This window comes from Lycium ferocissimum, chromosome 7 (genome assembly GCF_029784015.1).
Source record: "Lycium ferocissimum isolate CSIRO_LF1 chromosome 7, AGI_CSIRO_Lferr_CH_V1, whole genome shotgun sequence".
NCBI classification, from domain to species: domain Eukaryota; kingdom Viridiplantae; phylum Streptophyta; class Magnoliopsida; order Solanales; family Solanaceae; genus Lycium; species Lycium ferocissimum.
The window spans coordinates 52,367,316-52,390,238 of NC_081348.1; the positions used below are offsets into that span (position 1 = coordinate 52,367,316).

General features: G+C 33.9%; 1 protein-coding gene and 1 pseudogene across 3 annotated transcripts; one reads left to right on the forward strand and one right to left on the reverse strand.

Annotated features, from left to right (window-relative positions):
- Positions 1-2,454: 2,454 nt before the first annotated feature.
- Positions 2,455-8,976, forward strand: LOC132065627 (serine/arginine-rich splicing factor RS40-like). 3 transcript variants are annotated; one of them, XM_059459110.1, is made up of 6 exons: positions 2,455-2,608; positions 5,729-5,870; positions 7,397-7,509; positions 7,603-7,838; positions 7,957-8,505; positions 8,628-8,976. In XM_059459110.1, the coding sequence occupies exons 2-6, from the start codon at positions 5,765-5,767 to the stop codon at positions 8,662-8,664; spliced, it is 1,041 nt and encodes a 346-aa protein (XP_059315093.1). In that variant the 5' UTR covers positions 2,455-2,608; positions 5,729-5,764; the 3' UTR covers positions 8,665-8,976. The 3 variants fall into 3 exon arrangements, with proteins under 3 accessions (XP_059315093.1, XP_059315094.1, XP_059315091.1); XM_059459111.1 differs by lacking the exon at positions 2,455-2,608 and adding an exon at positions 6,867-7,184 and having other exon boundaries at positions 5,745-5,870; XM_059459108.1 differs by lacking the exons at positions 2,455-2,608; positions 5,729-5,870 and having other exon boundaries at positions 7,194-7,509.
- A 6,344-nt stretch (positions 8,977-15,320) lies between these two features.
- Positions 15,321-16,953, reverse strand: LOC132065628 (acyltransferase Pun1-like; annotated as a pseudogene).
- Positions 16,954-22,923: the final 5,970 nt, after the last annotated feature.

Here is a 22,923-nt window from a genome sequence, read left to right on the forward strand (position 1 = left end):
TGCCGGTCTTTAATTTTTTTCCTTTGCTTAATACCCGAGATTCTAGGTTCGAACATCGGCTCAGTAAAAAAAAATAAAAAATTGCAAGGCAAAGTTTCGTAGCAAAATTAGGTCTATTTGGGCAAAATTATGCCTTAAGGCAAACCTCTGCCTTAAGGCCTAACTTTTGCCCGAATAGGCTTAATTTTGGACAAATATTAGTCCTTAAGGCAGAGATTTCGCGAAAGTTTTGTCTTGCGATTTTTTTTTTTGACTGAGCGGGAGTTTGAACCCAGAACTTCGGGATATTTGCGACCACTTTTTAAGCGAAGGATAAAAATTAAAGACCAGAAATTTGAGGGGCAAATATTAAAGACCGGTGCGTTTGAAGGGCAATCCGCACAAAAAAATAAATATAAAAATATATCATTCTTTTTTGGACAGATTAAAAAACTATTTCCAAAGAGAATATAAGATTTAAATTATACTCTTGATTCCTATATGTCTGGACTAACTGAAATTGTGAAAGAGGGAAAACTGGATGGCAAGCCCTTGACTGAACAGTTTCTGGTCCTGGAATGGGAAATGAAAAGTACAGTAATTCTTTTAACCCTCATGATCATCTTAAAAGCTATCGGTTCAATAGAGGTCCTCAAATAGACTATCTATGCACATGCCGAAGAAATGATAACTAATAATCAAAAAATTACATAAAGGAAAAATTAATAAAATGGAGGGACAAAATATTATGTGTTTTCTACTATTACTAATATGAAATATTAGTCAAATTTTCATTCATTAAAAAGATATATTAGTCAAATCTAACATCTTCTACAATCAGACTATTTTTAATATTTTATCCTATTATTCTATCAAATCTAATACTTCCTCTACAGTGTTTTGTGTGATGTGATATCACTCCGTCTAAAAAGGAATGACATATATTTATATTTAATAATAATTTAATTTTAAACATTTTATTTATCTTAGTAAGAAGCTTTTATAGCTATACAAATATTATAACACATTTAAGATCATAAGTTTCAAATTTTTTTTCCTTTCTAAACTTCACTTTCAACTACTTCCTCCGTCTCAGAATATTTGTCGTCCTTATTAAAAATACTTATCTCAAAATATTTGTCGTTTTATTAATCAAGACAAAATTAAGTAGCTTTTTTCCATTTTACCCTTATATTAATTAGCAACATTTGACAGGTTCTCATAATTGATGAAGTAGATATTTATCGAGGAGAGATTACATGAAATATGTTAAGATAGTAAAATAGTCAAAATGCTACCCTTATAATTGTTTTCTTAAGGGGCATGTAAATGAAAAATGTAATAAATATTTTGAGACAGAGGGAGTAAATATTACTCCTTCTGTCCCAATTTAAGTGTCTAATTTGACTGTATACGGAGTTTAAGAAATATAAAGGAAACATTTTAATCTTGCGGTTCTAAATTAAAAATGTGTATAATGTATTAAAATATCTTTTAAATTTTGTGGTTTCAACTTGTCATGTATGATGTTTGAACTTACTAAATATAAAAAAATACACTTTTTTTGGGATAGATAAAAAACAAAAGTAAGACAATTACTAAATATATAATTGTTCACTTTTTTCCGAAACTTTTTCATTTTGCGTGGATTTCCCTTCAAAGGCGCCGGTCTTTAATTATTGCCCCTCAAATTGCTAGTCTTTAATTTTTTTGCCCCTCGCTTAAAAAAGTGACCGAAAATATCTCGAGGTTTTGAGTTCGAACTCCCGCTCAGTAAAAAAAAAAAAATTCGCAAGGCAAGACTTTTGTCAAACCTCTGCCTTAAGGCCTAACATTTGCCAAAAATTAGGCCTATTCCGACAAATAATAGGCCTTAAAGACAGAGGTTTGCCTTAAGGTCTAATTTTGGGCAAACCTCTGCCTTAAGGTTTAATTTTGGGCAAAAGTTTGCCTTAAAGTAAACCTCTGCTTTAAGGCCTAACTTTTGCCTGAATAAGCCTAATTTTGCTACAAAACTTTGCCTTGTGATTTTTTTTACTGAGTCGGGGTTCAAAACCAGAACCTCAGAGTATTAAGCGAAGGACAAAAATTAAATACCAACAATTTTATGGGCAAAAATTAAAGACCATCCCTGAATAAGGGCAATCATGCAAATTACCCAAACTTTTTTCACTTTCTTTCAAAATCAACATTTGAACAACAACTAAAACCATATTTTTTTTTTTTTGTTTTTTTTTTTTTTTTACTTTCAATACATTCTAACAACTTAATAATTTTATTCAAAAACTATAATTAAATGCGACTTCAACCTTCAATTTTTTTAAATAAAGTGAACACTATTTGATTTCTATGGCCAAACGTATACTTATATTAGAACGGAGGGAGTATATCTATCGTATAAAATAAGAAGGAAATTATACAAATTAAACTTTAAACTTACAAGTTACAACCCATTAAAAAAAAAAAAAAAAGGACAGCTAAGAGATTACCAAAATACGTAAGGTTATTTTGGTCATAACAAAAACCCACCCTTGCTATTTATAACAGTAAAGATAGCGTCAACAACGATATTTTCACTGAACAAAGCTCTCATTGTAGTTAACGATTTCTTTTCTTCAACTTTAAACAGGTAATTAATCTTCATTATTCTCTAATTTATCAATTAGATCTACTAATCTTGTCTTATTTTTTTTCCAGATCTGTTTTAATTGTTTAGAAATCAGTTAAATTAATAGGGAAATGTGTGAATCTAAGATCTGTTCTTTTTTTTTTTTTTTTTTGAAAAGGTTTATATTCTATGTGGAGCAATGAATTGTTTTTGTCTTAAGGAAAAATAGAGAAATCTGAATCCTGTAATCAGTTTGTATTTTATTTTTTTTAAATGTTGTTGGGTAATTTGGTTAAATAATTTTTAGCAAAATTAGGGTATTATTAGAGGATATATAATTTGTAGGTTACAAAATTGATTTGTGTGTGTTGGTGTTTGATGCCTGAAGTATCACATAAGTTAAATGAAAATGAAAGTTGTAGATTAGGGTTTGTTAAAGTTGACCATGAGAAATAGTCCCAATTTATGTGGCACTGTTTGACTGGGCACGGAGTTTAAGAAAGAATGGAAAGACATTTGGAACTTACGGTGTAAAATAAGTCTGAGATGTTTGTGTGGTTGTAAATCATTTTATTAAGGCTAAAAGGGGAATTTTGAAGTTGGGATTCTTTTGTAAATATGGAAAGGTGACATTTGTTTGTGGGAGAGACCAAAAAGGAAAATATGCCACATAAATTGGGACAGAGGGATTATTTCTTTTTGGTGCACCCATGAGGTTCATATAGGTATAAAGGATTGGGTAAAAGGGGAATTTTGTAGTTAAATTATTTCTAAATATAGAAATGCGACACTCTTTTTGGGATAGACCGAAAAGCGAACTGTGTCACATAAATTGGGACAGAGGGAGTGTTTCTTTTTCGGTGCACCCATGAGGTTCATATAGGTATAGAGGATTGGGTAAAAGGGGAATTTTGTAGTTAAATTATTTCTAAATATAGAAATGCGACACTATTTTTGGGATAGACCGAAAAGCGAGGTGTCACATAAATTGGGACAGAGGGAGTGTTTCTTTTTCGGTGCACCCATGAGGTTCATATAGGTATAGAGGATTGGGTAAAAGGGGAATTTTGAAGTTAAATTATTTTTAAATATAGAAAGGTGACATCCTTTTTGGGACAGATAAAAAAAGGAAAGTGTGTCATATAAATTGGGATAGAGGGAGTATTTCTTGTTGGTGCACCCATGAGGTATGTATAGGTATAGAGGATTGGGTGGCTTTTGTGGAAAACCATGTTTTGTTTTGAGGTTCTCTACTGTTTGGTATACTTCTTTGTATACAGGCGCTTTTTATTCCCTATTTATAGGAAAAATTATTACTTGATCCAAAAAAAGAAAGTTGACCATGACCTGTTTCAACCTAACTCAAACTTTAATGGGTTTGGTCAGTGTTTAGGATGGCGAGAGGCGAGGCGTGGCGACAAGGGCTCGCCTCACTCCTCATGGCGAGGCGTGCCGTGGCGAGCGCCTTTTAGAAGCGAGGCGAGAATTAACACAAAAAATTAAAATATTAAATATGCATATATAAATGCCCAAAAACTCAAATACTCAACAAACTACTAGCAAATATTTCAATTGAAAAAATAAAAGTAGATAGTTGATAGTAAAGTCTAAAAGTCTCCAACTAGATAGTTAATAGTAAGTCATATGGAAGGCGATGGAAGACGAGACAACTGAAAGTGAAACCCTAGGTAAAAATTAATCTTTCGCTCTCTTTTTCTGTTTTGTTTAAGTTACACATTTTTTTTTTTTAAAAATTAAAAGGCGTCGCCATGCTCTCCATTCGCCACAGCTCGCCATGCTCGCCTTTCTTGCTTTGACCTTGCCTTTCCAAAAATGCCACGCCTTGGCTGTTCGACAGAAATATTAAGTGATTCTGGTTATCTGCCTAAGCCGTAGTGGACAGAATTATCTAATACCTGTGCTTGTGGGAGGTAGTTGCTACCTGGTGGAGTGATTGAGGTGCTGGACAACCACCATCATGGGAAAAAAATAGATTGGTCAGCTAGCATTTTTGGTGCCCTTATTTCCGCATAAGGCAGAAGGAGTTAAAATTTAAGGTTTTAGAATAACTTGGAGATATATTTAGGTGAAAGATACATTTTTTCTTACAATAATTTTCTTTTAAGCCTGTAATTAGTGAAAGACTTGTATGGTGTGAGAATTAGAGAAATCCTAAGTTTATGTTGAGAGACTAATTATTTAGTATTGGAATGAAATCGATTAGAATCTGATAAGATGGATACATATAGTTGATACAACTTATCTGTGAATTGGATGTAGTTGATTGATTGATAGCGATTTTGTTTCCGTTAGTTATTACAATTGGGTTCTAGATGTTACAAAGCTATACAGAGGAACGTGGAACTGATTTCTCTTCGCTATTTGCGTTGCGTTCTTATGCTTTCATGAGCTGACCTCATTTCATACTTTATAAAGCTCAACATTTAGCTTAAGCTTTTGAATGGAACTTTATCTGTCTCGATTTTATTGTCGAAATTTACTTTTGATTGATCTTTGGACTTAAATCAAAGTCATCTTGTAACTTGTAAAGGTAAAACTTAAATATTTTGAACTGGCATTAACAATACTACAAGCTCAAAACTTTCATTTCAAGATGTTGAAATAGTATTTGAGAAAACCATGTTCAAATCTTTGCGTGTTTGACACTCAAATAGCGAAAAAATAGTGATCTTTCTGAGCTTGTGTATGTAACCTTTGACAAAAATTCAAGAGAAATCACGTAAAAGCCACAATTCCTAAATTCATTGAGTATGCTAACTTCTATTAGAAGTATGGTATGTCAAATCTATTAATTGGCTTCCTTAAGCTTTTGGTAGTAAGTTGCAGTTTTAAGCAGAACATATCTAGCAACTATTATGCTGAATTTCAAACATTTTATTTCTTGTTTGTTTTCAAATGCCCTGTAGTGCTGATTAAGGCCATTTAACTCATCATATAATACTTGTATAAAGAAATAAATATTTAGTAGAATGCACAATGATGAATGATTGCTGGCGTTGCGTACTGATGTTTCGTGGCAATCGCTGCACCTGTATTGATGAAGTACATTATGTTTGCTGGAACTGGCTAACTTAATTTGTTTCATTCTGCTCACCAACAATGTTTCTTGTGTGATCTCAGGGTGGAAAGTGTCTTGCAATATACTACTCAGGCAGCATGAGGCCAATTTTCTGTGGGAATGTCGAGTATAACGCTAGGCAGTCCGAGTTGGAGAGGCTTTTCAGAAGATATGGGAAAGTGGATAGGGTGGATATGAAATCCGGTAAGCCTGACAGTCTTGGAACTCTTGTTTTTATGTGTGTAGTTTATTTCTAACTTGATGATGTGCTATCCTGTTGGAGATGCTGATCGGTTACTTGGTTGAGTTTACTCTGTCTAGTACTATTTATCCACACAGGCCTTTCATGTCCTGAATTTCCGTCCTGCAAGATTATACATGTACCTATACCATAAAAAAGATTTTATCTGAGATGAGTTAGTTATATGGTTAACTATCTTCAATTAAATCCTTCCTGCTGCGGTGGTATTATTTCAAATATATATGTGTATATATATTAATTTTCTTATATTTTATTAACCTTGTGATTCTTAATATATGATCCTTCTGAGTTGCGGGTGAGTTTGGATCATGTATCTAATGGTCCTCCAGCAAGGTGCCTGAATAGACCATCTAGTGGGATACTGGAAAATTTCACTTCCAGGACAGTTTTTATTTGAGAGTTGTTACCTACCTCCATGCAACTGCAAACTGAGGCATGAACTGAGTTGCGCAAAGTGACTGTTCCACGAATTGCATAGCACACCTTGACATACAGTACACCATCCAATCTGAGAATGATGTTCCGATGTAACTTATTACCTGGTAAGTTTCGACTAGGTTCTATGAAGTCTGTGGCTACAGGTATTTTTGATAACGAGCAACCAGTAAAGCTGATGTGGTGGCGAAGCATTTGATTCATGATGGAAATCTTGACTTGGCAGTTCATTTTAACCTCAGTATGATAAGTATAGAGTTTCAGAAGTCCCACTTGCACTTATCGAATAGGTTCAACTGTCCAAGGGACTTGAATAACTGAAAATTGGTCTGCTAGGGGACACCACGTTCATACTTCACATTGTGACAGCACTGGGCCGAAGATCTGTTCTGATCATCTGACTCAACAACAGAAGATGTGTAGTTTTTTCTGGGTGTTAGGATATGTTTACAAAGAAGTTATTTTAAGTATAAACCCCCATACTCAATTATTCTTTGGCGCAGGATAACATTGCAATGTCCATACTATCATGGCTGATGGACGGCGTCTCATTTCATTTCCTAGCTGTGACAAGTGTTTTCTTCTTGTCTCCAAGAAGAGCTCTCTGATCCATCATGGCATCACAATCATACATTTTCCTCAATCATTATTGCTTTCCAATCCAGAATTTTTCCCAGCCTTCATTTTACGGACTTGTCACAAACTCACAATGCCGACCTCGATGCTGAGGCAGCAGATTAAAATGGAGAAGGCACTTTCTTTACATTGTTGCCTCATGTGACATGCACCTTTACTTGAAATCTGTTAGTCCACCATGAAAGGTCTGTTGCTGATTTTACTGGTAAAATTTTTCTAGATTTGACAGAGTGGTCATTTTTATACTTGAGCTGTTAAGTTGAGATGGTTTACATTTCTGGTGGATGGAATTTCTTCGTTTTTATTTTAATAATAAAGAATATTTCGCTGGTGTCTTATTCTCATTTTGCTTCGAGTTTTTATTTAATCTTTGGTGTTTTTTGGGGTGGGTTTTCAGGTTTTGCTTTTGTTTATATGGATGATGAAAGAGATGCAGAGGATGCTATTCGTGGACTTGACCGAATAGAATTTGGCCGAAAGGGTCGCAGACTTCGCATTGAGTGGTCAAAGGTAATCCCTTATTTTTTTGTTGGTCCGGAAATCCATCTGTCCCATAAAATATCTTAAAAATTCACTTGGAATTCCCAAATGGCTATGCTGCAGGAAGAGCGTAGCAGTAGGAGGCCTGAGATTTCTAGGAAATCTTCATCTAGCGCCAGACCTTCGAAGACTTTGTTTGTCATAAATTTTGATCCAAATAGTACTAGGAGCAGGGATATAGAGAGGCACTTTGATCCGTACGGAAAAATACTCAATATAAGGATTAGAAGGAATTTTGCATTTGTTCAATATGAAACTCAGGAGGATGCTACTAGAGCCTTGGATGCTACAAATATGAGGTATCTTTATAATGAATTGTTGTAATGTGGTTATTCTGATCAATCTTTTTCATAGTGTTCTAAATTTTCCACTATTATAGTTGACCCATTCTTGTTCATCTTTTCTTTCTCAATGCAGTAGACTGATGGATCAAGTCATTACAGTTGAATATGCAAATAAAGATGATGATGACAGGAGAAATGGGCTTAGTCCTGATAGAAACCGTGATAGGGGTCTTAAGAGAGGTTATGACCGAGGCCGATCTCGGAGTCCTTATGGAAGAGAGCGGGGAAGTCCCGATTATGGTCGTGGTCGGGCCCGTAGCCCAAGTCCAATCCGTCAAGGTAGGTCAAGTCCTGATTATGGTCGTCGTCCTAGTCCAAATCCCAATCATAGGGAGAGGGATTCCGATTATGGCGGTGGCCGTAGTCCAAGCCTGAGAAAGGAGAGGAACCCTGATCATGGAAATGGTCATAGTCCGAACCCTCGAAGGGTGAGAGCCGGTTCTGAAAATGGCCGCGCGAACAGTCCACCAGAGGAAGGACTTTTGGAATCTCCTCCAAGGGGGAGGAGAGAGAAATATAGCCCAGATGGTTATCGTGCCCGCAGCCCAAGGTCTAAACCTGAAGAAATAGATAGTCCTGGATATGCTGCAGCAGAAAGTCCTCTTCCAGAACAACACAGGAGGTTCGCAGCTTATTACCCTCTTTTCTTTTTCAGCTCCCCTTTCCGCATATTTATGTTCTACGGTACAGTAGTTAAACACATTACTAAGCTTATAAGCTCATCTTATTTTGTTTACAATGCAGCCTTTCACCTCCAACTCGAGAAAGATCTCGCTCCTAATTTGCTCGCTATCAGCCTCTGACCTTATGTCATATTTGGCGAGGACTGTCACATTGCAAGTGGCGCTGTAGAAGTATGCTTCAAGTTTGCTGGAGCCTCAAAACTCTAATGTCTTTGTTTTTACTTCAATATGTTCAACATTCCAGTCACTAGTATGGCTTTTTGACAATTTGTTCTTGAAATAGACTTGCTAGAGTGTATTAGGTAATTCTGCTTTAAAGTTGAAAAGTCCATGTTAAGACTTGGATGATGCACTTGAGCTGGGCTAACAAACTTTCTTGCTTAATATATGTTCTCAAAATCTACTTTTGATATTCATACGACAAGTGGTGGGGAGCCACAATTTTGAACTTAGGGAATTTAAAATGAGAAGTTTTAAGTTAAGAGATATTTATATTTATAAAATAATTTTGATCTGTTATGTACAGTGTAATCTTTTGGTGAAGGGGATTTAGATGAACACACGTGTGCTCCCTAGTTTTGCCCCTGCATACGAAGTAGTTGTTTCTTAGGAATCAAAGCGCAACTAGCTGAAGCACTTGCATCTCTTCGATGAACAACTAATTGGTTAGGTCATTAGTACTTGTTCTTTTTCAAGTCACATTTGTGGAAAGAAATCTCACATCCATCTAGACATTGTGTTAGGCAATAAAGAATTCATAATTTTTCTATTATATATAAGCATGGTGGGAGGATGAACCACAACTCCTTCAGCCTGTACCATAAGCTTTACAAATTGTACACGCAACGAATGCTTGTACCATAAATTATATAACTTGTATAGTTTATTCAACTATTTTTATATCCCACGTGGACATATGTTATAGTACTTAATATTTATTCCCTTCTCATATATAGACGTATGCACTTCAATTTTATTTCTCCGACATATTTATTTTTTCCGTGCATTTTTACTTATTCAATTTTGACTTTTCGTATTCTTGCTGAATATTTATTCTCTTCTCATGTATAGACATATACTGTTCAATTTTAAGTCTCCTACACAAATTTATTTCCTCCGTGGACTTTTACTTATTCACTTTTGACTTTTCACGTTCTTTAAGAATTAATAAATTTCACGTGGATATATGTCATAGTATTGAATATTTATTCTTCATGTATATACGTGTGCTCTTCAATTTTAATTATCCGACACATTTATTTTTCTCCGTACACTTTTACTTGTTCACTTTTGACTTTCATGTTATTTAAGAATTAATAAATGAAGTACTCCTTCCGTCTCATATTTCTTGGCCGCATTACTTGACTTTTCACGTTCTTTAAGAATTAATAAATGAAGTATTCTCTTCATCTCATATTACTTGGCCACATTACTATACTTGACTTTTCACGTTATTTAAGAATTAATAAAAATGAAGTACTCCCTTCGTCCATATTACTTGGCCACATTGCTATACTTGACTTTTTACGTTATTTAAGAATTAATAAAAATGAAGTACTCTCTTCGTCCATATTACTTGGTCACATTACTAAAAATATGTTTATTTTTCTATTCTATATTTTTCTTCTTTTCTATTTCTAATATATACAAGTGTGAAGAGAGGATTAACACAGCAATAGAAATTTGTACCACAAGCTATATAAATTGTACATTTTAACCAACTGCTTTTTTATCCCACGTGGTCATATGTCATAGCACTAAATATTTATCTCTTCTCATGTATATACGTATGCACTTCAAATTTAATTCTCCGACACATTTATTTCCTCCGTGCACTTATACTTGTTGACTTTTCAAATTTTTTAAGAATTAATAAATGAAGTACTCCCTCCATCCCATATTACTTGGCCACATTACTAAACTATTTTTTTTATCCCACGTGGACATATGTCATAGTACTGAATATTTATTCTCTGCTCATGTATACAAGTATGCACTTCAATTTTAATTCTCCGACACATATTAATTTCCTCCGTGCACTTTTACTTGTTCATAAATGAAGTACTCAACATTACTAAAAATTTATGTCCAAATTACTTGTTCATTTACAGAACCAAGATAAAATTAATTAAATCTTTCACATCTTATCCTCTTCGTCCGCTATTACTTGGCCACATTACTAAATATGTCCAAATTACTTGTTCATTTACAAAACCAAGATAAAATTACAAGATAAAATTAATTAAATCTTTCCCATCTTACCCTTAGTAATAAATGCTCTTGAAAATAGTCAATTTTGATTAGAATGTATTTATTAGAGAGAGATAGCGGTAAGATAGTAAAATACATCTTTTATTTCTAATTTCTTAAGGGGTGGGAAATTGACAAGTAATGTGGGATAGAGAGAGTATATTTTACCATAATATTCATATTTATTGGTGTAAGTCTCAATAGCCTCCGAAAATAATTTGAAAATGAGTAATTAATGTGAAGGGTAAAATTAATAATAAGAACACACAAATATTCACTCATTAATTCCATGAAAATTAATGGCCAACCCCTTCTGCATGATTCTCCCCACTCTTCTTGCGTTGCCTAGCTTGATGGTCCCCATGATAAATAAAGGAATACAAAAAAGGATGACATGTATACAAAATATGTACGCCTATAATATATGCGTATTTGTTATCTTTATACACAATCAACATAATTGAAGTTTCGTACTAATTAATAATTACCATATTGGTTTCTTTGTCTTGATATGTTAACGTGGACAAGTAAAAGTAAACAGAGGGAGTGACTTTTATCCCCGTTTTCCTTCTTTGTCAATACTTTAACCGTGAAGAGAGGACGAACAATAACAATGCAAATTTGTACCAAAAATTATTTTAATTCTCCTACACATAACTTGTTCACTTTTGACTTTTCACGTTCTTTGAGAATTAATAAATGAAATATATATTTTATCATAATATCCATATTTATTGGTGTATAGTCTCAATAGCCTCAGAAAATGATTTGAAAATGAGTAATTAATGTGAAGGGTAAATAAGAAGAATTTTTTTCCCCCCTTGATATGTTAACGTCGACAAATAAAAGTAAAGGGAGGGAGTGACTTTTCATTTACAGAACCAAGATAAAATTAATTAAATCTTTCACATCTTATCCTCTCCGTCCCATATTACTTGGCCACATTACTAAAAATATATGTCCAAACTACTTGTTCATTTACAAAACCAAGATAAAATTACAAGATAAAATTAATTATTTCTTTCCTATCTTACCCTTAGTAATAAATGTTCTTGAAAATAGTTAATTTTGATTAGAATGTATTTATTGAGAGAGATAGCGGTAAGATAGTAAAATACATCTTTTATTTCTGATTTCTTAAGGGGTGGGAAATTGACAAGTGATATGGGACAGAGAGAGTATATATTTTACCATAATATTCATATTTATTGGTGTAAGTCTCAATAGCCTTCGAAAATAATTTGAAAATGAGTAATTAATGTGAAGGGTAAAATTAATAATAAGAACACACAAATATTTACTCATTAATTCCATGGAAATTAATGGCCAGCCCCTTCTGCATGATTCTCCCCGCTGTTCTTGCGTTGCCTAGCTTGATGGTCTCCATGATAAATAAAGGAATACAAGAAAAAGGATGACATGTATACAAATCTGTACACCTATAATATATGCGTAGTCGTTATCTTTATACACAATCAACATAATTGAAGTTTCGTACTAATTATTAATTACCATATTGGTTTCTTTCTCTTGATATGTTAACGTGGACAGTAAAAGTAAACAGAGGGAGTGACTTTTATCTCCGTTTTCCTTCTTTGTCAATACTTTAACCGTGAAGAGAGGACAAACAATAGCAATGCAAATTTGTACGAAAAATTATTTTAATTCTCCTACACATAACTTGTTCGCTTTTGACTTTTCACATTCTTTGAGAATTAATAAATGAAGTATATATTTTATCATAATATCCATATTTATTGGTGTATAGTCTTAATAGCCTCAAAAAATGATTTGAAAATGAGTAATTAATGTGAAGGGTAAAATAAGAAGAAGATTTTTTTCCCCTTGATATGTTAACGTCGACAAGTAAAAGTGAAGGGAGGGAGTGACTTTTATCCCTGTTTTCCTTCTTGGTCAATACTTTACTCTCTTTGCAGTCTCTGATTATTGTTTCTTTACATTTATAAAATGTATTACTTTATATTTTCATTTCAGAATTAAAATTTGGTGATTTACGATATAACATATATCTTTCTAATTTTGATTTCTTTGTAACGATTTGTTTTATCTATAATTGTTAATATAAAAAATTATAATATATTTTTTAATTAATTTAATAAAAATATTTTATTAGTTTTGCTTTTAAAAAATCCAATATATACAACAATGGTTCTTATGTTTGGATCTAAACAGTTACTTAATTGAAATGGATATCAACCTGTCGGTATACATATAAGATATTAAAGAATTTAAAAGAAAAAATTTAGAATCAAAATATTAATTTTCCCTCATATTCTTGCTAATTTTCTTTTTCACATCGATGAATAACTTTCATTGTCATGATAATGAGAAAAAAGTCCGACTCTTTCCATCTCAAAGACTTAATTCCATCAACTCCATTTTTTAATTATAACTAAAGTGATGGTACATAAAATACATTTTGTATATGTTGCTATATATAATAACAATTAGAATGTTTTTAAAAGTTATTTTCAAAATACAAACCTTAAAGACTGGCTAATTAAAGTGAATAGACATGTTCGACCCGTGCATCGCATGTGCATGTATTGCTAGTTCTTAACTAAGGTGTTACAACATAGATGTTGTTCATAGAATATTTTAATAGAAATAAAGCTATATGAACCTTCTTGAACACATCACCGGTACCTTAATCAAATAACAATCTCATTGTTACTTGCCTTCTTACATGCAAATCACTATCCATTTTGCAGAAAGTGTTGCTGCGTCATCACCAGAGTACTTGAAGGATTGTTGCCTGTATCAAATCTAAGTATTAAAATACAATTGACCCTCTTTTCATTTTCAGATTTGTGACACATGAACTTCTCAACTTTAAATTCTTGTAATGCTATGATTTATGATGAATGTGTTACTAAAGTTTGAGCGCAATGCAATCTTCATGTTCAAATCACGTGAGAAGTTAAGTTTATGATTATGATGAAATTATTTGGGGGGAACTTTTAAAATGTCTGAGAGGCTATTTTCGTCCACCAAAGGTAAAACGGTTATTATCTTAGGACTACACGGGACGATGTGGAAAAATAGTCGAACCATATTAATCCCAACTTGTGGAATGTCACATCGAAATCGTGATACATATGTGGGGTTGGGGTAGGTATAGTCATGGATGAGCGATTGAATATCGCTAAGCGGTCTTTTAGTAACCGGTTAGAATTATGCAGATATAAGTTATGAGGAATTTATATATTATTTTATGCAGGGTTTAGTGATTCACGTCTGTTATTCCATCTTCTATCTCGCATAAAATAATATATAGGTTTTCCTCATAACTTATACATGTATTAGTTATAGGTGTGTTGAATTTTATACATAGCAAAGTAGAGCAAACGTGATAGTATTACTTAGGTAAGATACATATGCTACGTTTTAAATGATTCATGGCTCAAGTGTGCCAAGATGAGTCATGATAAGGCCTACAAGCGATATTATGTTTGATTAAGCCTTGTATACAATACATGTATGTTATTGATTCAAAAAGTGTCTTCAATTAAGTTTGTATGTTTTCGTTTAGGGAAAGGGTCCCTTAAAAGGTTGCAATTTGTCTTATACTATATAATTTCTATTAGCCTATCGGCTCAAGAGAGCCTTTGCCATTATTGTTCATTTCAAATATGTCCTTCACACTAACGATATAATGAAAGTCACGTAGAGGCAGACTTTTAACCTTTTGAATTGTTTGGGGGTATATTTGAAGGTTTTCAATTGTTTAGAAGCATGCTTCGAAATTCGAATTATTGCATTTGTTGCTGAATATGTCCCCTTTGGGATTTGTTGTTATAATTGGTGTCTTTGGGAAAATTGTTGCTTATTGAGTATTTTATGTTTCGAATATAAATTGCTGCATCATAGTGCATGATTGTCTGGTGTCCCATTTGCATGTGAATGACGATACCGAGTCACGTAGAACTTCACCTTATTTACTCTTTCATCGTGCCGTTAGAGCACCGTACTCGTCGGATACCCGTCACTGCCCTCTAGTTTTGGGTCGATAAATTGTATTTTGGGTTATATCTGTATAAAACTTACATAATTGGTTTGGGTTTTCAAAGCGAATTCTAATTGAACTAATTAAACATAGAACACCCCTGGCCTACAGTACCTCAAAAATGATTAAATGAGAATACATTTCTTTATTATTCTCTACCAGTAATATTTCTTACTATATCTTATGGTATAGAATTTCAAAAAGGGGTTAATAAGCCAAACGGATAGTTTGACTTAAGGCCGTTTTTCAGTTAAAGCAGGCCAAAAAATGGAATTTACTCCATTAATAAAAGTACCAATCCAGTAGTTTTTTACTCAAATCATGTTTATATATTAAGAAACTCACTGTATATTCATAATTAATATTTGACTGTAAATTCAATTATTATTTAATTTGAGATCCCTTTAGAAACCTGTAAACTTATAAGGTTAGTAGGGTAGAAAGGCATGTCCCCAAGAATTGAAAGACAAACATCAGTACTAAAAAAATTGTGTTCTACAATAAAATAAACACAAGCACATCATATACAAATGAATTAGAAATTTAGAAACATAGCTAAATACAATTTATAACCTTATTCAATTATAAGCTCCTTGTGTTATCACATGTAAGAATTTTCTTCATTTGCAATATAGTTAGAATGCTTCCCTGCAGTATTTCTCTTCGTCCTCATGAACATCATCAACAGGAGTAGCAAATTGGAGAAAGTCCTTGTCTTGTTCAAAAATGGACATTTGTTGTTGATTCAAGTTGACAAACACTTCAATTCCTCTACTTTGATCATGTGTATTCATCAAGTAAAACACATTGCTAAATGGTGCACTTGCCATGCTTGCTCTACTAGGCCTCCCCCATCCAAAATCCAAATCTTGAAATGGCATGTTACATATGCTACTACATCGGTACACATCGTGACTTGAACTCTTCTGGCGGTACGACTGATCATCCTCTGTCCCTGTATTAATTCTATTTGCGTATTCCAGCATCTCTAAGATCCACGTGTTTTCTTTGAAATTATCTCTGGTGGAGAGCTCGTGTTTGGACTTTCTTATATCGGCTACTAATTTTGGCAACCTAAGGTCACCTAGGTTGTATATTGGTGTGTTAAAGGCGGTGAGAATATTCCCAATTGTGGAGGTTGATGGTATTGGAGGTGGAATTGTTTTTCGTAAATCCGATACCAGGACTAACTGAGACGAAGAATCATTACCATTTGATAAGTTTGCACCAGCAGTTGCTGCACATTTGTAAACAAGTGCACTGGCAACCTCGGTCGTTGTTGGATTTTGCACTACTGATGATGGATCAGATGCGACCAGTGCTTTGAGGACTCTTATCTTGGATTCAGATAAGAAAAACCTCTTTTCAAATTCGACACTTTCTTGCTTATTTGGCTCAACCACAACTGGGAAGTCCAAAGGACCATCGGGTCGTGATGGCATTAATGAATCCTGTACATAATATGGAGGACATACTAATTTCCCGTTTGGATATTGTCGAGTTAATGCAGCCTAATCTTTCAAGAAAAAGAAGGCACTGCGCGCGTCACCCACCTTATGTGACAGACACACACTGATTGCTATTCCTCCGCAGTCAAAATGGCTGAATTGAGCTACGCTCAACCGGCCACCAGCATCTGCTGGAGGAACATTCCTCCAGGATAGTCCTGGAGGAAATGTTAAGTCTGGGCGATGAACGACTTGAGCCATAGGACAATTAACTTCAACTTCAAAGAACTCAGCCCCAGTGTCATCACAATGGATGGTGGCATTATCTCTTAAACTTCCCGCCCATGGATGGTGATAAGTCATTGCTTTTGAGAATGAGTTTTCAAGAAGTTTAGAGAGTTGTTTAGGTCCTTGTTCTAGTTGGTGTTTTGGGTAAAATAAGACAAGGGGCATGTAAAAATTGCCCATGCATTGATCAAGAAGTGAAAGTTTGTGAATTCTTTGAGTTGGTGGAGTGGGAGTAAAAGGTTTCACAATTTTCTTGGAGATTGTTGATAGCAATCTTGAATAACCAGCCATCTTTAATTTGCCTGCAAAGTTTAAAATCTCTTCTAATGAATTTTTCTTCTTAATCTTTTGTTTCTATGTATAGACACACACAAATGCCAGCCTTTAAATACTAGCCAAGAAGTTTAAACAAACTTCTGTACGTATCTTTCTTTTTGTTTTAGTCAAACGTCTCTGACAAATTAATGGTCAAATTTGGACTGCCATACTATAGTTCCTTTTTCTTTTTCTTTTTTTCATTTAGTCAAAGTCCACCATTGTACCAGCTATTAAAACTCCAAGATAAAGTGGAAACCGCTTTTGCAAAAAGATTCCAATATCGTTGGATTCTTTGCCAGGAAATAAGATATCGCAGTTTGAGTTGAATTTAGGCGGGTTAAAATGGATTCAATCAAAATGAGTATACTTTTTCTATAGATATGAAAATATAGAATTTTTTTTTTTTTTTAAATTGAATTCTGCAAATAGGTCGATGGGGAAAATCAAATTCCTCACGTTGGAATATCACTGTCCAACCTTGCCGAAAGTTTGCTGGTTTGGGATGAACTAGTCAAGAAAGGCTAATTAATGAGTCATATATAGCCCAACCCGAACTCTTACCAAATTTAATTTTTTAAAAATAATTTAGTTAGTTACCAAAATAAATTTAATTTTTATTGTTATTTTGGCTCTATGTAATATAAATAAAAAAGAATTTTATTGACAAGGTATCTCACCGGTCAATTTAGGCTAAATAATTACTTAACTCAAAATTATTCCAACTTTTAGATGATCCCTAACATACCAAAGATAAATTGAATTAATAAATGGGAGAACTAATAATTAAGCAGATTGGACGGATCATACTTTCACAAACAAATATTATGCCCTAACATCAAATATCGATTGTCAAATAAAAACAACATATGGAAAGAAAAAAAGGGCATAATACATGGGATGATGCGCAAATGCATACGCACTCTCACCAACCTTATTAAACACTGCAACTTTTATATATATATATATATATATATATATATATATATATATATATGTATATATATATATATATATCATTTTGGAAATTTTGTACTGTGATAATATTATTAAAAGAGAAGCAACAAGAAAGTTTGACTTCTTTGGTATGAATATAAAATTCATGTTGAACAGCTGATATATGGTCTTAGTAGTGAATAAGGTGTTTCTTAATTAAGTAATTTTGATGCACATGATTTAAAGCAAAATTTTCAACTTCTTCACAATTGATCATTTCTAATGTTTCGAGAGAAAAATTATATGTGTGGATGAGCAAACATAAATATAAACAGAGAGGCAAAATTATTTTATCGATTCTATTCAATTATTTATAAATACCAACCCTACCAAAGAATTAGCAATTATTTTAGTTAAATCCTCTCTTTTTAATCTGAACTTATAAATTAGTAGTAGTTCTTTTCTTTGTATTCGAATGAATAATTTTTCACACTAAATGGTAAAAAATAGAGGTGGATTCAGAAGTTTTAATTTATATATTCTGAACCATATATATTATACACATTACATCATTCTTAATTAAGGAGCATGGTGATAGTGATTTTTATTTTGTATGGGAACAAGTGTATGCAATAACATTGCTTTCATGTTACACATCTCAATATCGTAGATCAACTTGCAGATGTTTTCACCTAATTTTTTCGAAGACTCGTCATCAGTAATATAATTCACCAAAAAAGCAATTTTTTCACCCAATATATCATAGGCAGAGCGCCTTGTGGCTCTTTTAGTTCCTATATACACGAAGAATTTTCAACATGCAATAGACACGCCTCGATTAGAACCTCACCTGTGTCATTGCCGTAAGAGTAAAGTTGAGCTTCTATGTTTGTGCAATCACGTTTTAAATATATTCCTTCTGTTCTTTTTTACTTGTTTCTTATACTGAAAATATAAATTTTCTCTTTTACTTATTCATTCTAGCAAATCAAGAGAGGTTTATCAGTTTTTTTCAATATTATCATTATCATTAAACAACTACATAAAGTATTAGCTAGTAGTCAAACTTAGATTTCAAATCATAATCAATAAGGTTAACTTAGTAAAGTAGATCCCTAATAAGTATTTTCTTAAAGAGAGTGTCAAGTCAACGTAGATTAAGTATAAAGGAACCGAGGGAGTAGGAGTATAACTATTTTTTATTTTCATTTAGTTAAACAAAGTCCATCACATACTAGCCATTTAATCACGGTAAAGTGGATGAATAAACAAACATATATAGCCGCAAATTTGATTTCTCAATTGTACTTCAACTATTTATAAATTCCACCATCCTTTGAACACGGTCAAAAGTATAACCTTATCTACATTTTTTTGTCCCATTTCAATGTGATATGATTATAAAAAGGAAACTAAAGAAGCAAAAGACAAAACTCCGTGTGAAATAAATGGTGGCAACATTTTGGTAATTGTGAAAAAATCCAAATATCGACTGTTAAATTAAGACGACAATGGTAAAAGCCAAAAAAAAAAAAAAGAAAAAGAAAAAGAATGACATTGTAACTACCCATCTGGTCGTTATTAGACATTCCGTAGCCCGTGTATGAAAACTCAGGGTATTGTCATAAGATTAGTCCCCGGGGGAGTTTTAGGTGTAATATTGACTCGTAGTTGAAATTAGTTAGGATTTAAAGAGTTGTGGGCTTTTTGAGGGGAGTATGTTGTATTTTAACGTAATGACCCGACCGCCATAGCGAGCCTGCTGTAGCGGAGGATCAGTCCGCTGCAGCGGTATGCGCGGACCAGAACCCGCGTTTAATGACCTTATTTCGGGATTTTACAACTTTTATCCACAAACCCCTCTTCTAAGCCGTCATTAGGGTATTCCCAGAGTAAAACACTTGGTGACTAGGGAAAGGTGGCTCTCCAAACATCCTTCGGGTTATCTTCCTTAAAGATTTCTCTATCACGGTTTCCGGCTCCAAGACAGGATGGTGGATACTCCATGAACGTTCGTGATTGTTGCTCGGCAACGAGGTAGGTTATGGTTTACTTGAGTTAGAATTTGAATAGTAAATCGTATATATGTTATAGAATTGACGGGAGAAAGCATGATTAGGTCTTTGGATACAGAGTCGGACGGAATTGTTTAGGTTAAGATGAATGCTGATTTTGTAGGCGTCGTGCATTAAGCAAATAAGTGAAATAAGATACGTAGTTGATATGCAAAAAAGGGGAAGCAGAAGCAAGTAGTGGTTATGGTTTGTTATTGATCCAATCAGAGGGTGGGTATGTGCTATTACCAACTTGGCCAAAATAGGGTCTTGTTGTACCATGGGTGGGGGAGACCTATTCCTAAATTGTGGGTGTCTTTGTTGAGTATTCATGTTGTCATTATTCTATGTACTGAGCATCCGAGAATCGTCAGTATTTACTTCTTCTTTGATTCGAAGTGATTCCTTATTCGTATTATTGACGAGTTGAGTCTGAGTCTGGGTATGGCTGTTGCATGATGACGTGTGTTCTTACTATATGCATCTTCATAGAGTATCCCCATTGTTAGGAGGGTGATTTCTTAAGTCTTGTTGTGACTCGTGATGGGTGACTTGTATTCTTGATATTGATAAATTGATCCGTGAGTTTTGATATGACGTGTGGCGTGGTGACTTATGGTCAGTGATATTGATAAATTGATTGTTCACATTCCTTATTGATTGTGAAATGGAGATACATTGCGATGAGAAGGATAATATAAATATGAAAAGGCACATTTGACAGGGGGTGAGGATGTGGCCTAGTTATGGGCTTGTGATCCGAGGTCAGTTCAGGAGCGGGTGGTACATGGAAACCATGGGTCCCCTGCAGGTCATGGCTAATGGGTCAAACATTACCATTTAAAATGTGATACGGATACGATACTAACATTGATTGCATTATACTTGTGTGTTCATATATTTGTGGCAGAGGCAGATCTGATCCTGATTGGATGACATATAGTTATGGTTCATTCTGGTAAGTTACAATTGATTTACTCATGATTGTGAAAATGAGGCGTTTACAGTTAAGCTCATAGTCTGTTGATAAATAAAGGAAGATAAGTTGACCTGACCCCGTTAGTGTGGCTAAGTGTTGGGAGGATGTTGATTTGTTATCATTGACTGCATTGATTTACTGTTCTTACTTGATATTTGATGAGTGGGTTGGTTCTGGTGTCCATTGTGAGATAAGTGTTTGAATGAGTTTAGTCGTTAAACTTTTAGTATGTTAAAGTAAGGGAAATAAGGTAAGAGTTAGTGGTCCTACCGGGTGTCGGTTGGTAGGAAGGTTGAGTTCTGTTCTGTACAAATTGATGTAGTTTAATTGGCTTACGAGTCCTTCTTGAAGATGATCATTGTTGACCGTTGGTCCCTACTTCCTAATGTTGTTTGGCATGGTAGTGAGTTATGAGCATGTTAAGTCAAAACAGTGTAATTCTGAGTAGGATATAAAGAGGTGTTGCGACTATACTCATCTATTTATTTTGTTTCATTTTATATCGTGTTACGTGAACTAATCTTAGTCGACCTATGATGCTTACCAGTACATGTGTTGTACTGATACTACTCTTGCCACATCTTTCGGGGTGTAGGTATATTTCAGGTTTTTGCTTGGAGGTTTCATTAGTGCAGCGGCGGATGTCTTCCTACAGCTTCTATACATCTCATTCCGAAGGCGGAAGCTATGTCTTTTATTTGTTATCCCTCTGTAATTTAGAAGCTCTTGTACCAGTCTAGACTAGATACTTGGAAAAGTTGAAGTGTTTTTAAAGAATGAAAGAATGTCATCAAAATGTCTATTTTGCTTACTATTGTTAGTTCCATTCGTTTTCAAAACAACGTTACGAAGGGTTTGGGTTGATAAGGGTTCGCCTATCAGATAGTAATATGGTAGGTGCCGCACGATCCGTAATTTGGGTCGTGACAGACATACATTAATACATGTTAAACAACTGATATTTGGTTTTAGCAGTGTGAATTATGGGATCTTAATTTCCACTCAAAAGCTATGGGAAATTGATTGAACGACCCTAAACTATGACCGGATTTGCAATAATACACTAATGGGGTCCTATTACCTTCGAAACTATTTTTTTAGTGCATTCATTTGATAGTTATCGGGTGATGAAAATGACAAACCTAATTTTTTAAAGTCGGGTGCACACACGGGCTAAACAAAAGCCCAAAAGGCCCCTATTTTGACCATTTTCACTTCGAACGTTAAAAAAAAAAAAAATCTCCTTTAGGCTTTGATTTTTCAATGGAGAAACCATTCGATTCTCTTGGAATTTTATCTCGTCATTCACTATATCATTCCAATAATTGATGCTTGGCTTCTGTCTTGTTGGATTTTGGTTTCATTTTTCCAGAAAATTTGGAAAGTTTCGCTTGTCACACTTCTTCTTTCAGGATTATTGTTAGACCAAGAAGTCTGCATTTTCAACAATACACCGTCATGGCATCACACCCCAAGCTTCATCTTTGGATCTTCATTACACATACAACGCCTATTCAACTGTGATCTTAGCTCTTGCATAACTAACCCTAATTTTGTATACATAAAATTTGGGGAAGGAATTACAAGCCTAAACCTTTTAAATATAAGATAGAAATGATTTTTTTTAACACAAATGGGAGCTTACCTCTTCAAGACAACTGTGAATTTGGAGAAGAAGATCAAATTTTTGAGCTTCATTGGAAAAGAAATGGGTCCTAAAATAGGGCAACACAGGAGATGTTAAAAGGGATTAATGAAATTGCCATTAGAAGCACCACGTGGCCAAAATTCAACGGGTGAGCTGAGTTCTTATTAGCCCCTATGCAGTTCGTGTGCGTGTTATCACCTTCTTGACCAGCTCACCCGAAAAATGCCAAATAAATGCACTAAGAAAAATAGGAGCACAAACTACAATGATTATATAAAAGTGAGTGTGTTACTGCAAATTCAACCATAGTTTAAGCGTTATTTTTCAAAGCAATATATATATATATATAATCAGTCAATATTGAATATAATAATGTAAAAGGAGTTTAAGGCCTCATTTGTTTTTATTAAAA